We start from the raw sequence: 16,450 nt of genomic DNA, 5'->3' as shown, positions 1-16,450 counted from the left end.
AAGAAAAAAACATCAACATAAGAACAAAAATTATTCAAGTTTTACTTTTCTAAAAATTTTAAAGGAACTTCTCTAATACCGGAAATAAAACTACCACTTCGTTTTTTTTTATTTACCTTCTTTAAAGTACATCCTATTTGAGAAGGAGAAGAACAGCACGTGTAATTATTTTTCATAAAGTTTGTAGCATTTATGTGTGTTCTGATTCTTTTTAGAATTATATTCAACCTTTACTCATTTCTCTTTCTCTTCATTTATGTCACCAGAGACCATCAAACTCCAAACTAACACCTGCGGATGCAAAATCTCCTCACATCTCGACCTCGGGTTACAATCGCAGAAAATTCAGGTTGGAACTTTTAGTTAATCATATGATAAGTAAATCTTGCATCAAGATAATACAGTTTCGCTGTTTGAAGAATTCATTCTTGACTTTGTTTAACTGTTCTGTTTTGCAGTATGTTGAATTGTTAAATATATTTTTATGCATTGCACTCGTATATTTAATTTATCAATAGACTCATGAATGTATACTGTTGTGATGTGCTTTGCCTGCAGTAAGTACTGGTAGGTTATTTATTTATGTAAGTATGATGACAACATGATGATAGGTGGGAGGTAACTTGAGTCAGCGCCCACCTGAGTCAAAGATTGTCAAAGAATAATGAAATGAGGGGATGTCCATTGTCAGGGGTACAAGTTAGATCTCTTGTCTGACTGTAATCACAACAGAACTAAACAGCAAAAAATAAATTTTGTTTATTTTTTTTGAGAAAACAATTGCAATTTTATTGGTCCAAGAAATCTTTAAGACTGGTCTGATAATAACAAATGTATACAGGATCATTTTCGCCCCGTGTTATTTTTGCCCTTCTGCGGTTGCAACCAGTTTTGCTCCGTCTTTAATTTGTCTAGACAAAGCTGTGTTTAAAGAGAGATAACTTGGACATTAGAATTTGCCCACTGAAAATGAGGGTGAAAGGGCAGAAAATAAAACAGTGATGAATATATTCCTGCATACATTTTATTAAAATCTGAAATTTGAAGTATCTTTTTGCTTTGAAGAGAGTGAAGATGGCCTGACCAGTGATATTTTGAGGATCGCTGGAAAAATTTCTAGGAAGATTGAAAGAAAAGAGAAAAAGCGCAAAAAGTCTGAGTCTAACAATGCAGGTAAACGATACAATTTGTTTCTTTGTAGTGAAAAATTAAAGAAATAAATTCTACTTATTAAAGGGAAATCATTGGTTAACAGCAGTCATGTGGAGACCATATATAACCCATACACTATCAGTACAAAATATACCTCCCATTTAGCATTATTATGCCTCCTGTCAGTTTGTCGCTATATATTCAATACTCATCTACTTTAGCATAGTATACAAAGGGTTTATATAGCCTAAGCATACTATGCCGAAATAGAGCATGGCAAATGTTTTCCATAAAAACTTTACAAGCGCCGACAGCGGGTTTCGAACTCTTGACCCTATAATCATTACGTCTTGAAGCCCAACACGTTACTGTTACGCTACATAAGCAGATGATGTATTTGACGGTATTTATATACCGGTATATAAAATGTAGAAACATAAGATTGACATCAAGACTGAAGTAATTAAAATTATTAATCTTTCCTACTATTGGCTTTGATTTGTGACAACGTTTTAACAATGCTTAAAGTTTTGCTAAAATTTTCAACAAATTGATTAAATATTTTTCAAAAGAAATTCTACTTGAGAATCACAAAAATGCTTTTTTAAATGACGCCTGATAAAGAATGTACAAGAAAAATTTTCGATGAGATTTGCTAAACATATTGAGTTTTTTCGGTAAGGTGAAACTTCATGCACTCGTTTCTTGAAAAGAACATAAACCTAAAGTTTGTGCACCATGTATCAAACCCTGACTACTATTTAGGCAGAGTACATGCACAACACAACACTATAATTATATAACTATGATATCATCTTAGAGTATCATGACACCTGGTTTTGTACCCAAATTGAAACTTGTAATTTTGTTACTTAATATGCTTGATTTGCATTGTTTTATTTACATTTTGTCATTAACACAAAGGCACTTGGTAAGATAAAATCACCACAGGGTTTGTAGTTGACCTAATAAGGTTTATATTTAGTAATTACATTCCTGAATGGGGACTTAAGCTCAGCTCTTGAGCCATTTTAGGTCAACTAGAAACCATGTAACTAGTGATATCATCATCATCATGTTTATAATAGAGATTAGAAAAAGAACCATAATAAAATTTAATACAAGTCTTGAGTAGATCTTTGGGAGCCTAATATATGGGTAAAAAATACATAGGTAATATGTAAGGTTCCATTACTATAAACACTGACTCTTGCAGGGCTGTCAAACTTTTTGATTTAGGTCCCATAAACAAAATCCATTTAAAAATACTGTGGTTTCATCAATATTTCATTGAATTTTCGCGGATTTCCTTATCAAGTTGATCCACGAAATTATGTGTTTATTGAAGTGCAATTTCTATTAACATTTTGTATTGATAGGGTCATTGGCCACGAATTTAGGTATCCTTGAAACTGTGATTTTTACTTTATCCATGAAAATTGATACCCTTGAATATTAATGAGACCACAGTAATTGTTTTCAAGTAGACTTGAAATTTCAATTTTTCGAAGTTAATTAATAGAAGATAATGCTATGATATAAAGATATCCTTTTGGTAATGTAAGGATTTTAATTTTTCCCAATTTGACAAAAAATGTCAATATTTTTCCAAATTGGGAGGGACTCGGTCCCTGTGCCAAATGTGCTGTGACGGCCCTGTCTTGATTCATCCTTATAGTCTTTTTAATATCAGAGTTCTGCACACATTTATTATAGACTGCTCTATGTGGACTACTCCCTAAAACCATGATGTATGCAATGAATGAAAACTTTCCCAATTCCCCAAATATGGCTCCCAAAATAGGCTTATAAATCCCTGATAATTTGAAACACTATATTTTTTCATGTTGAGTCCTGTGATGTAGCCAATATACCTTAAAAATAGTACATGTTTTTGATTTCTACTGATAGATGTGGACAATGCAAACAGCAGACTCCTAGATAGTCGGCGTGTTCTGGAAATGCCTACTGATAAAAAAAGAAAGTCCAAGCAAGGAGCTATGTCCCCCTCGGAGAAGGAGCAGGCAGCTGAAAGGGATGCCCAATCTCCTGTGAAAAAGGAAAAGCACAAACTGAACAAGTCACTGGTCAGAGACTTGGTTACAGAGAATGGAGTGAAATCTGACACTGTGTGCTCTCCGCGAAAAAGGAAACTAACAAACACTGCTACAAGTGAGGCTTCTAGTAAGAAAAAGAAACATAGTGAAGATTCAGGTTCTGTTTGGGTGAATTCTGGATTTCATACTCAAGGTCACACAGAATCGTCAACCTCAACGAAGAAAAAACTTCCACAGCACAAGTTCAGGTCCGTACTTGGTCATGATCTGTATATGCAGGGTTTTTTTTCACGTGTCACAAAATTTGCAAAAATGTGTAGCATTTTATAATTTGTGTCAGTCATTTTTTTGCAATTTTAAAAGTTTCTTGAAAAAAATAATACAGGGCATAATTTCTCAGTTTTCAATATTTTGCGATTTGAAAGAGTTCACGAAAAAAACCAAAAATTAGATCATTGGAAAATTTACAGGATATATAGGGTACGTTATTCAGGCAATATTACAAGAAATCACCAAAATAAAATCTGTGCAGGGCCAGGACTCAAAATTATTATATCAACCTTACATCTCAACGATCTCCAACAAGCTGATTGTACCAATTGTCTTGAATTAAATTACTGTGGTATCATTAGATTTGTTGTGTTGAAGTGTTGATGTAATTTTCAGGAAAATCATAGGTTCTCAATAGCCATGAGTTAGCATCCGTAGTGAATTCTGAAACACAGCAATAAATCATCAATTAAGGAAGCAAGTCCATGAAAATGTCAAACTGGCAATCTGTGAAAATCTGCGCAGATAAATTTTGATGATTCCACAGTTATGTCAAATAAGAAGAATTTCATCAATATTTAGTACTGGTAACTGCAATTAATTGAATTTCCAAGAATGGAAATTTGTTCTGTGACCTGTTTAAAACAAGAGTTGTGTTTTTCTCTATCCACAGATTTCAGAGGGAAAACTTTCACCCGGTGGATGGCCCGTCGGCGTCCGATGGCACGGTTCTGTTACAGAATCCTCTAACAAAGGCGGAGCTCTGGCTGATCAAAGCTCCCAGTGATGTAAGTGTCTGTAGAATTGAAATGGAGGATTGCATAGGGTCCAGACAAAAATCACCAAAATTAAGTATTCTTTTTAATTAGTCATAGAGCACTTTTTTTATTCCCTGCAACATTGAATGTAGTACCATTACTCATGCATAGACACTTGAAGTCTGATTGTTGATAGACAGTCACACACGTATTAGATATTGTGAGATATTAGATATATATGATGCATAGTTAAAAACAAGATAGTTATTATCCAGCATGGCTTTTAATGTAGTTCTAGGAAAAAGAATGACTTTAAATTTACATAACATGGGAATTATATTCTTTTGTCTTGTATAGTTAGACATATCCATGTTGGACAAAAGTAAAGTTTCTTTGTCGGACAAAGTGATCGAGCTAGATCTAGCCAGTCAGAAGTGTGAAGTGGTTGTGTCACGGCAGCAAACAGAGTTATGTCCCCTGGTGATTGGCCCGACTTCAGGAAAGTTACAACAAGGTAACTATGGATAGAGAGATTGGTAATGAAGACTGATGAATGAACTTGATGAATAAGGAGAGTGAGCTTGGTAAATAAGGATAGGGAGATTGGTCAATATGGATAGGGAGATTGGTCAATAAGGAGAGAGAGCTTGGTGAATAAAGATAGAAAACTTGGTCAATAAGGTGAGAGAGCTTGGGGAATAAGGATAGAGAACTTGGGGAATAAGGAAAGAGAGTTTAGTACATATAACTAAGGATAGGAATTTGGTAACTAATGATAAAGAGCTTGGTAACTAAGGATAAAGAGCTTGGTAATTAAGGATAAAGAGCTTGGTAACTAGGTAACATTCATTACATTTATAGATGAATAAAGATGAACTACTTTCCTAACTAACCACATTATTACCCGGTACATGACTGTACATGTAATACATTTCTGTTTTTGTTACAAATAGGGGTGGACTTTACTGGTCAGCTACAGATTATAAACAAGATGGACGTTCCCTCGGCTCCCCCCATACCTGTCCCCCCCAAGAAGGAACATCCCATCCCAGACACCCTCAGGCAGAGATTTATTCCCTTCGGAGCAGGTAATTTAAACACCATCACCAGCCCCGTAAAGTGAAGTGGTGCAGTTGATTTACATCTAAAATTGGTGACTCTCGATATCGATGTGAATTTAACATACTTGATTTCCAAGGTCAGTAGTGTGTTCCGGAGAAAGTCTGAGGCAAGTAAAGAGACGATATCTGTAGTAAATTGCTTGAATAATTTAATGGTACTAATTGTTTTCACAGAATTTGCATATAAATAAGGTTAATCAGTCCAGAACTAGGGGATGTTAATTTTGTGCGCAATAAATACACAATCGGTGGCACTGTAGCTCCCAGGTTGTCCATTTAAATTTTTTCAGACTGGGAGCTGCAGACCAGCAGCTAGTATTGGACAAAGTTGAACTACTGATGGGTCCCCCTCCCTCTGTCAGTCTTCTACTGTTATCTTAATTAATGAAGGATATACTCTTGTGGTCTGGTAATCAAATCTAATTGAAATAAGACTTGTACATCTACTTCTTTAATATACACTGTACAATGTTATTGTATAACGTATGGTAGGGGGCAGATATACAAATATACAAGTCTTCCAATATTTTAATTATATTGTCACCTACCAATTCTTTAATATATGCAACACAAGGTTATTGTATAATTATGTTATTATATAGGGTATGGTAGGAGGCAGATACGGTAGTTTTATTAAAGTAATCTTTTAATTACATTTCTTTTGATCTGACTGTCATGGTTTTATTGGGGTTTTTTTTCTGTTTAAAGATGTTCCAGACACTGTTGTATCCCCACAGAAGAAGAAAAAGAGGAAGAAACACAAGCAAGGTTGGTATTTAATTAGGATTAAGATACATACTATTGACAATTAATTCAAAAGCAATTACAAGGCCATTTTGTTGTCAAATTTCACAATGACGTCTACTGTAAATATGCAATTTATTATTGCCACTATGTCAGACGTGAAAGGATCCTGCATTGTGGTGTAGGATGAAGCAACTATAGTTGATTGATTTATACTTGTTTCTAAATAAAAATGATGTGACTAATTCTTCTTCAAACAGAAAAAATGGAGTTGATAGAGGAGTCAGAAAGCATGCCCAAAAACTCCAAGAAGAAGAAGAAAATGAAAGGATGAACATTGTTATTACTGTATTATTATTACATTTTAAATAAAAGATATTATATTAACCCCTGTGTCTTTATTTTCCATGCCCATGTCATGTGCATGGCATATGATAAATATCAGTCACTTAACACGAAGCATTGATTGTTCTTGTGTTCAAAAGAATCAACGTTATTAAAGTAAATTTTTTTTACATTATTAACATTTAGCGTCAGCACCAAGATCTATCAAATCTGATGGATTTAATCAAATCTCGTTTTATGAAAGAAATAGATTTTGGTCAAGGAATAGTATGATGCAAAAAGTTAAAGAATCTAAAATACACCAGTTTATGAAAAATTGAATGTTGCAATCCGACAAAGTTTATGTGCGCTTTATCAATGTATTATATGAACAAGTTGTCTTGTACCGACGTCGCCTTTTCGCGGAGGATGTCGAGTGCGAGGAAACGTGGACAGAATTCTGTGTTTGTTACCGTGGGAACGACGCAATTCGAGAAGCTGACTGACTACGTCTGTAGTTCTGCCGTTCTCAAAGTAAGCTCGATTCCCAGGTTCAGTTAAACCTAGTCCAAAGATTAAATAATTTGCAAGGAATGCATCTCGAATTTCCTCTAAGACCTTCACAATCTCAAAACTTCTCTCATTTGATATATTTTAGATGCATTAGATTGAATTAAATTATGAAATTACGATTTTTGAATGTGCAATATAATATTTGGTAAGTAATATGTCCAGCGCATGCCCGGTATTTCTGTGTTTTGTGAGAACATGAGTGATAGGATGATTTTTTTCACTTATGTCTATAACTCTCTCTTTAGACCCTAGCTAATCTAGGATACAGGAAGGTGGTTGTCCAGATAGGGCGTGGACGAGATCCTTTGATTGATACAGTGCCAGGGATAGAGGTAGAGGTTTACAGACTGAAACCAAGCATCACCGAGGACATTAGACAGGCCAGTCTTGTCATAAGTCACGCTGGTAAGTGTAAACAACTTGTAAGATAATGGTACGTAAAATTACTAGATAGTTTGATGAAATTGGAACAGGAAGAATGGTAGATTCTGTCATTATTTTATACACATAAACAGCAAATTGACAAGAACCTCTGAAACTATCTAGAGCAGGCTCAACATTAATGTTTGTCTACTCTCAAAATGATAATGTAAAACCCTGTGGAGATAGGCCATTTTGTCTAGTCCTGCTGACCATAGGTTAAATGAAGTTCATTGTACAGTCAAAAATAGATAAATCTGATATGTTAATTTCATGTGGCCGTCACATTGAAGTAACTGAAAAATTTAAAGCTTCTGAATTAGTACTAGCTGTGATGGGTACAATGTAGTTTGAATAAAGAGTTAGATAAGATTGAATTGATATTTACATCAGAGTTGGACAGCTTTAACAGGCTGACTTGTCAGTTATGTTTGAAGAACTTGCCACTCAGACTGAATTTCACTAAGAATTACGGGTAGATTACACCTACTCTACAGGTGCAGGGAGCTGTTTGGAGACCCTCGCGGCCAACAAGCCACTCCTTGTTGTCATCAACAACGATTTGATGAACAACCATCAACTGGAACTTGCCTATCAGCTCAATAAAGACGGACATTTGTTCTACTGCACAGTGAGGTACAGACGTCCTCTTTAAATTGTTTTGATTCATTTCTAAATTTCTTAATGTTTTTATCATAAACAATTCTTCATCACCACATAACGGATTTAAATATAGGCACACTCTCGCTTAGTTTTCTCTGTTGGGACCTTCTTTTATACGAAGTCCATATTAAGATATAAGAAATTTATTAAAGCTGGAGGTCCAGGTATTATTACTACCGGTATTTCAATTATGCTGTTTGGTTTAAAACAGTAATCACGTAGGTTGTTTTATTTCTGAATCAGTACTTTTTTGTAGGTTCCCATTCTTGTATTTAACATGTCATGTTTTTGATACTCTCTAAATATGGTGGAAACTTATCTGTGTACAATTTTGTTATTATACCCAAAGAAAACTCAGTTCATTATCTCCTTTTGATTCACATCATAACTTTTTAAGTATTCCGTGAAATCATTTCAAGCCCAGTACACGTTTTTTCCAGTACCCTGGTGGACACCCTTCACTCTGTGGATTTCTCCTCACTGAAGCCATTCCCTCCCGGTCAGCCACACAAGTTTGGTCAGTTTCTGGATCGCCTGTTCAACATCAATTACTAGCAACACAGGTGAGATAATGTACATACAGGTAATTCATGGAAGTTATTTTCAAAAGAAAACACAGACTGAAAATATCCATGTACCAGTAATTAACAAGGCAAGACACTGGCAGTGATTGCGGTATTTATTCACCAAAATAAGAAAATTTCATGTTTCATTTGTAAATTTTAATTTGAGTAAATTTGTATACATTTATTTTGAATGGATGATTTTAAATTTAAATTGAGTTCCAAATGTCAAACATGCTTACAAGTTTTGATTTAGCAGAAACATTGAATGTTTTCTAACTGTATTTAACAAATTATCTTTTGTTTCACTAGCATCATGACCTTGTCTTTGAGGTATCTTTGTGTGGTGGAGAGACAAATCATTTCCTCCATTTATACACAACACCAAACTGTCAGGAGAAACCACTGCAGCCAAGCAGCCAGAGGTAGTGAATATGAATTGCTGGGTCCCCAAAGAGTTGTGAACAGTGTGTGTCACTCTAAGGATATGGTGAGGAATACAAAAAATATTTTGGATCTTCTTCGAAAATCATTTACAACAGATGTAAGGCTGCATTGTAAAACAGGGAAATCAGGAACCCCACATAGTGGGGAAACCACAGGAACCACCCAGGGTGGGGAAATCACAGGAACCACCCAGGGAGGGGAAAGTCAAACTGAGCCAAATAGGGAGGTGGTCTCTACGGACGATCAGGACAGAGAGGTGGGACGTCCTAAGCTCGAGTACAAATGTATCTATTTCTTTCCTCCCATTAACATCATAAGAATCGTGCAGAGATTTCAGTTGTTGGTGTATTCCACTCTGTTTCCAACGGCGGTGGCTTACCTCTGTACGGTTCCCGCGGCGTCGTACATGATGATGGGCTTCGTGGTGACTAACGTGATGTTGATGCCGCTGGTTTTCTACATGATGCCGCGCATGATAGGAAGCATGTTCGTGGGAGGGGTGGGTGATGTTGTAGACACTCTCCAAGTGTCGCGGCTGTCTTTCTTTGGAAACAGGAAGGATTCATTTTATAAGATAGAGAATGTGAAGCCTCTGTCAGAAGTTTCTCATGTAAATTTAGTGTACTCAAAGTTTGAACTTTATAACAAGAAAGAAAAACTCTATTTATTTCATTCTTACTCTCAAGTACTTGATAAGGAACTGTATGAAATTATATTTGGTAGAATGAATGAATAAAATAGTTGGATAAACCCCATCTTTTTCACATGTTGTTTCATTTATAGTTTTATCATAAAATGCCAACAAAGCATTATGTGCACGTTTAATTATAGACATTATATTGCTTACAAAATCCAATGTGTTTTAAAGAGACAACACAGTATTGATATGAAGATGAACTAAACACATCTTTGTTTTCATAACCTACTGCAATGTGTATATCTCCTACTGCCATCCCACATTTTCAGTCAATTTTCTTTGCAGTTTTGAAAACATGCATTGTTCATTTACAAATACATGTAACACCACCGCCGCCATACTACATGTATAGTGTTGATACACGGGCGCTTGACGTTAAAATCTTTCTTTTTATAATATTATTCCTGGTACTGTTACAATTTATTATAAAAGAAATATTCTTAACTTTACGGGACAGTGTATTATGCTGTGATTTAGAGAAGTTTAAATTACAATCGGGAATATACATGAAATACATAATAAAAATCATTATAACTTACAGTTTTACGATAAATGAAATATCACTTGATAAAACAGATTTCGTGCTTGTTACAAAGTGGTAACTGATGTAGCCAGAATGAATTTGATTAAAGCATTAAAAATTTAGGCTACGAGTATCTACACTTGGGGGCTGACTAGCTTACTGCTCAATAGCGTAGTTACTACGTAGCACTGTGTAGCAGCTATGTTCTTGAACACATCTCTGGCTCAACTGTCATTGTCACACCCATCATGAAGGGTACATGTTGTAATATTGTCTCGCTAAAATATTTACATCCTCAATTATTCTGTAGGTGTGTTCTTTTATAACGCAGACTGGATACTACCAGTAAATTACTGATCAAAATATTGTCTTGAAGTCCATGAAAATGTTGCGCTCAAGTGAGAGATTTTTTTATATTTTAGAACTACTTATTTGATTGAGTGGAAATCCGCTTAAAGTGTAAGGATTAGAAATCAGGTGAAATTGAGAACAAACAGCAATCGCGTTTGATGAAACTTTTATTTCGGTACAAATCAATGTATATTCATATTCTAATAAATGTGATGATCCACACACATATTTCCGAATTTTGTAGGGATGAAGTAATCGGTAGACGTCAAGGATCTACCTTAATGTTAGCCAACTATTAGACCCTCTGACATTCTGAAACAAATGCAAAAAAAAAAACGGTGTCTGAGAAAAACGCGGGTTTCATATTGAAGATAATAAACCCTTCAGACACGTAGCATCGTTATTGAGAGGGGAGCGACTCATCCAAAATATCTTGACAAGCATAAAAACCACAAATAACCATTAATTTAAATTTCATTGTTAATTTTCTTATTTACACTTTTTTTTACTTCCCAAAAAGTGGAGAGCAAACTTCATGATATTTCAATTTAATTTTCTGTATGTAAAATAAGTAAAACTTTTCTGCGAAAAAGTGATATAATAACTCCCACCATGATATGCAATGTGCCTGACGTTGGATTGAGCCTGAATTTTGGAATTTAATTTGGCAATCAAACAAAAGTGAAATCATGTTGCAACGTTTCAGAAACATGTATGGAAAAATGGTGTTAGAATGAACATACGGGACTTCGCAGATAAAGTTGGCCTTCTTGGAACAATCCTCATCGTTCCAGTAGTGACGCGGGGATGCCGAGAGGCCAACCATGATCTCCAAGCAATCCTCGTTGGAGCCGCTGTCGCTGGGGTTCCCCGGGTACCAGTCGGTGAAGCCCAGCCTCTGCATCGTGGAAATCCAGACCCAGTGTCCCTCTACAAACTCGTCCGTCCCTCCGATCCAGAAATCATCTATACGCCAAATAACATCAATATAAGTTCAAGCACTCATTGTTTTATAGATAGCGTATCATCCACGCAGGTTTAACAGTTAAACAAACACAGTTCTTACTGTCACGGTGCTGGGGTATAGAGAGTAAATGCTGGTATATAAACTCTTACTGTCACGGTGCTGGGGTATAGAGAGTAAATGCTGGTATATAAACTCATTCTTACTGTCACGGTGCTGGGGTATAGAGAGTAAATGGTATATAAACTCGTTCTTACTGTCACGGTGCTGGGGTATAGAGAGTAAATGCTGGTATATAAACTCTTACTGTCACGGTGCTGGGGTATAGAGAGTAAATGCTGGTATATAAACTCTTACTGTCACGGTGCTGGGGTATAGAGAGTAAATGCTGGTATATAAACTCTTACTGTCACGGTGCTGGGGTATAGAGAGTAAATGCTGGTATATAAACTCGTTCTTACTGTCACGGTGCTGGGGTATAGAGAGTAAATGCTGGTATATAAACTCTTACTGTCACGGTGCTGGGGTATAGAGAGTAAATGCTGGTATATAAACTCGTTCTTACTGTCACGGTGCTGGGGTACAGAGAGTAAATGCTGGTATATAAACTCTTACTGTCACGGTGCTGGGGTATAGAGAGTAAATGCTGGTATATAAACTCTTACTGTCACGGTGCTGGGGTATAGAGAGTAAATGCTGGTATATAAACTCTTACTGTCACGGTGCTGGGGTATAGAGAGTAAATGCTGGTATATAAACTCGTTCTTACTGTCACGGTGCTGGGGTATAGAGAGTAAATGCTGGTATATAAACTCTTACTGTCACGGTGCTGGGGTATAGAGAGTAAATGCTGGTATATAAACTCTTACTGACACGGTGCTGGGGTATAGAGATTAAATGCTGGTATATAAACTCGTTCTTACTGTCACGGTGCTGGGGTATAGAGAGTAAATGCTGGTATATAAACTCTTACTGTCACGGTGCTGGGGTATAGAGAGTAAATGCTGGTATATAAACTCGTTCTGACACGGTGCTGGGGTATAGAGATTAAATGCTGGTATATAAACTCTTACTGTCACGGTGCTGGGGTATAGAGAGTAAATGCTGGTATATAAACTCTTACTGTCACGGTGCTGGGGTATAGAGAGTAAATGCTGGTATATAAACTCTTACTGTCACGGTGCTGGGGTATAGAGAGTAAATGCTGGTATATAAACTCGTTCTCGGATTGCGTCTGTATGGCAACAAGGTCTCCTCCATTGAATCTCTTGCAGAAAGACTGAACCGGAAATTAATACTTTTCATGTAATGAATGAAAAAAATGACAATAACAAACTGTCAAAATCAAATCAACAAATTCTTATCATGTGGACATTCGTATGAATGCGATAATTATTGCATTTAATTACCATATATATTTTATATACATGTACCTTATACTCAGTACATGTGATCTGGGTTGCTTTCAAGTTCGGAGCTGCTGCGTATGGCTACGTAGCAGCTACGCTGTTGAACGATAAGCTAACCTTGCCACTACGTAGATATTCGTAGCCTAAATATTTTATGTTAAGCATCAAATTCAAGATGGCCACCATAGTAACCTCTTTGTAACAAACATGAAATTTATTTATTTACTGATATTTTGTTCATCCTATGAGTTACAATGAATTTTAACATCTACATTTCCACTTGATTTTAAAAAATTAATATGTTAATGTTATTAGTCTTTAGTTAAATATTTCCAACTTCAAATCTGAGACATAGCGGCTAACCGAGCCGTCCGTTCAATAGACCTAAATATCTACGACCTAGCGGCTGGGAAAGCTGCTACGATCTTGAACGCAGTCCTGTTTTTACCCAAAATGATGCATGTCCGAGCATTGATAGTTTTATTTTTTTTTTATAGATATCCAAAAGTAAATTATCAAAGTCAGGTTGAACGTTCATGTTGATAATGAAAATATACACGTAGTTACATGTAGAATACGCTTTTATCATTACATGAATACATTTACATGTTTGAAAGAATTTTAATAGTGGATTTGAATTAAATATTTATATTTACAGAGTTACCGTTCCTAAGTAACGTTACATTACCCCCGCCTCGATCTAAATATGACAGAGTAACTGTTCCTTAGTAACGTTACATTATCTTTGCCTCGATCTCAATATTACATAGTTACCGTTCCTTTAAGTTAGTTATGTTATATTACCTCCACCTCGATCTGAATATTGCAGAGCTACCGTTCCTTAGTAACGCTACATTACCTCCGCATCCATCTTAATAAAACAGAGTTACCGTTCTTTAGTAACGGTTCCTTAGTAACGTTACATTACCTCCTGCTCGATCTAAATATTACAGAGTTACCGTTCCATAGTAATGTTACATTACCCCCGCCTCGATCCAGTCTGCCGCCAGATGGGAGGAGAAGAAGTAACATGACTCTCCGTGCTTCATAAAACCCTCAGGGCACACTTCCTGGGCCGTGTTTACTATAAACCATAAACAGCAATATTAAACAAATCTAATTAAATGTTTTGAGCTCGTTTTTCTCAAGGACAAAAACAATTAAACCAATATGAAACCAATGATAGTAAACCACATGTGTTGTTATCAATGTAGTCGTTTTTTATTTAAATATTTCTTTAGCCACAAAAACTATTAAACTCTAACCCAAACTTTACGGCATTACTTCACAATTTTGAAAAATTAATGAATTTATTTTTTCTTTGTATTTAGTGACAGAACACGTATAAATCCTGAATTTATTGGATAAAGCATGGATTAATTTACATACAGATCTCGTGTACTGAATGAATTCATATATTTTGTTTTCAGGAAAAGTGAAAAGATGTAGCACATGTAAGTTACATTTCTTTGTGTATGCATTAGTCTATGGGTACATAATTTGTTGGTACTTTAGTTAATATTGGGTGAAATTTTATGAGTGCTTTACTTTGTATGTGCATTGATTTGTTGAAGCATAACCTTTTTTTGGCACATTACTTCGTGGTTACATTTATTCGTGGGTACATTTACCTTGTGGGTGCATCACCTTGTGGGTGCATCACCTTGTAAATTTGTAAATACACAGCTATGTGGGTACTTAACTTCGTTGGTAAACTTATCGTGGGTACATTATTTTTTATCAAACTTTCATGTTAATCCGTTCTATTACCCTCAGCGTAAGCAACACACTTGACAACGGGTAACACAACGAATTGTTACACACGCGTAAATTATGCGCGTTCGGTTCGCCGTAGAATTCACTTCATTTCTATATAAAAGCAGAAAATATGACATTCAATATTATAAAATAAATAGTGCCTGTTTGGGAGGATAACTGTTGAAATTGACACCCCTCGAAAACCATTGTCAACCTCCATTTCGCGTCGGTTGACAATAGTTTTCTCGGGGTGTCAATTTCAACAGTTACCCTCCCAAACAGGCACTATTTATATAGTGTGTCTTTTAATTGTATTGGTATTTTTTTTTGTAATCCATAAAATTCGTCGGTTACACAACTGCTGCGTATGTCCAAAACAATGTAGTTTTGGCAGTGAGCAATGGTAATAATTAAGATATAATTTTTTATATGTATTTCTTTACTTTGTTGGTTATGGTGATGGCTTATCGGTATAAAACTATTGTTTGTGCTAGTTATTTAATGTAGAGAGAGAGAGAGAGAGAGAGAGAGAGAGAGAGAGAGAGAGAGAGAGAGAGAGATCTTCTACTATATGTACCTTTGAGAAGGAGAATCGCCAAAAATACGACATTAGCATATTGAACAATCATCATGGTAAATGTATTTCTTATCTTTCTACCAGAGGTCAATATGTAGAACAGCTTTGCAGACAAATATTAGAAAGGAAAATCCAACAAATCATACATGTATGTTGTTCGCGTCTTAATCCATTATAATTGCTTTGTATACACTTGACTATATATATATATATATATATATATATATATATATATATATATATATATATATATATATATATATATATATATATATATATATATATATATATGCAAGTACAAGTTGATGTCCTTTAAAAAAGGACTGCAATACGTGGACCATATGCATATGTTTCCAACGAAACATGAAAGCAGGCATTCGGCGAATTCTACTATTTGCGCACACATTACGATTCGCACTACTTTATTAACTAAGCAGCGACAGCTTTGTGTAAATTAATTTCATATTATTATGCATTTTTCTTGAGATTTAAACTTTTATACAGTGACATACATGCGCGGATCTAGAGGGGGGGTCGGGGGGGGGGGGGGTCCCGACCCCCCCTGGAAAATGAAAATTTATTAAATTTACATAGTAAAATTATCGCGAAAATAGGCCTCGGACCCCCCCCCCCCCCCCCCTGGCAAACACAATTATCCTTCGGACCCCCCCTGGAAAAATTTTCTGGATCCGCGCATGACATAATTATCCAATCATCTATTATATATAGTCAAATAATTATTCCATCATACTTAAATGCTTAAAAACTTTTCATCGGCAGGAAGTCTAGCCTCGCCTACTATAAAAGTAAAGTTAAGGTATCTCACTCCTCATGTTTTGATTTCATTGCGCAGATGATCATTATACTGTATTTAAAATGAATATGATTTTATTTATTTAATCATCACAGATAGATTATTATTTCATAATTACACAACATTCATAAAGAAAATCCATTTGAAGTCAAGAAACAAACAAGTTTTTTGGGGAACTCTTTTTTCGTGCGGAAGGTTTTTTAGACAAAAATGACAGAAACAAGCCATTTTATGAATTTTCAATATACTTTTCTTTTTATTATAC

At 35.5% G+C, this 16,450-nt stretch overlaps 3 protein-coding genes across 3 annotated transcripts; 2 read left to right on the top strand and 1 right to left on the bottom strand.

Moving 5' to 3' along the window:
- The first annotated feature begins 114 nt into the window (after nt 1-114).
- Nucleotides 115-6,480, top strand: LOC105322903 (uncharacterized). Its single transcript, XM_066083123.1, has 9 exons — nt 115-161; nt 267-349; nt 1,066-1,173; nt 3,064-3,457; nt 4,153-4,267; nt 4,595-4,751; nt 5,191-5,325; nt 6,067-6,126; nt 6,363-6,480. Exons 2-9 carry the CDS (start codon nt 298-300, stop codon nt 6,434-6,436), a joined length of 1,095 nt encoding a protein of 364 aa, XP_065939195.1. The 5' UTR covers nt 115-161; nt 267-297; the 3' UTR covers nt 6,437-6,480.
- A 322-nt stretch (nt 6,481-6,802) lies between these two features.
- Nucleotides 6,803-9,287, top strand: LOC105322904 (UDP-N-acetylglucosamine transferase subunit ALG13). Its single transcript, XM_034452166.2, has 5 exons — nt 6,803-6,960; nt 7,245-7,404; nt 7,917-8,055; nt 8,523-8,645; nt 8,958-9,287. Exons 1-4 carry the CDS (start codon nt 6,805-6,807, stop codon nt 8,635-8,637), a joined length of 570 nt encoding a protein of 189 aa, XP_034308057.2. The 5' UTR covers nt 6,803-6,804; the 3' UTR covers nt 8,638-8,645; nt 8,958-9,287.
- A 1,531-nt stretch (nt 9,288-10,818) lies between these two features.
- Nucleotides 10,819-15,512, bottom strand: LOC105322906 (perlucin). The gene is made up of 5 exons (XM_066083121.1): nt 15,372-15,512; nt 14,020-14,120; nt 12,801-12,906; nt 11,407-11,629; nt 10,819-10,975 (listed from the first exon to the last, which is right to left on the bottom strand). Exons 1-5 carry the CDS (start codon nt 15,424-15,426, stop codon nt 10,948-10,950), a joined length of 513 nt encoding a protein of 170 aa, XP_065939193.1. The 5' UTR covers nt 15,427-15,512; the 3' UTR covers nt 10,819-10,947.
- Nucleotides 15,513-16,450: the final 938 nt, after the last annotated feature.

The sequence above is a fragment of the Magallana gigas genome, chromosome 4, assembly GCF_963853765.1.
Source record: "Magallana gigas chromosome 4, xbMagGiga1.1, whole genome shotgun sequence".
Classification (NCBI taxonomy): Eukaryota; Metazoa; Mollusca; class Bivalvia; order Ostreida; family Ostreidae; genus Magallana; species Magallana gigas.
Note: the sequence above shows the minus strand (reverse complement) of the source record. Positions and strands in the feature narration are given on the sequence as shown.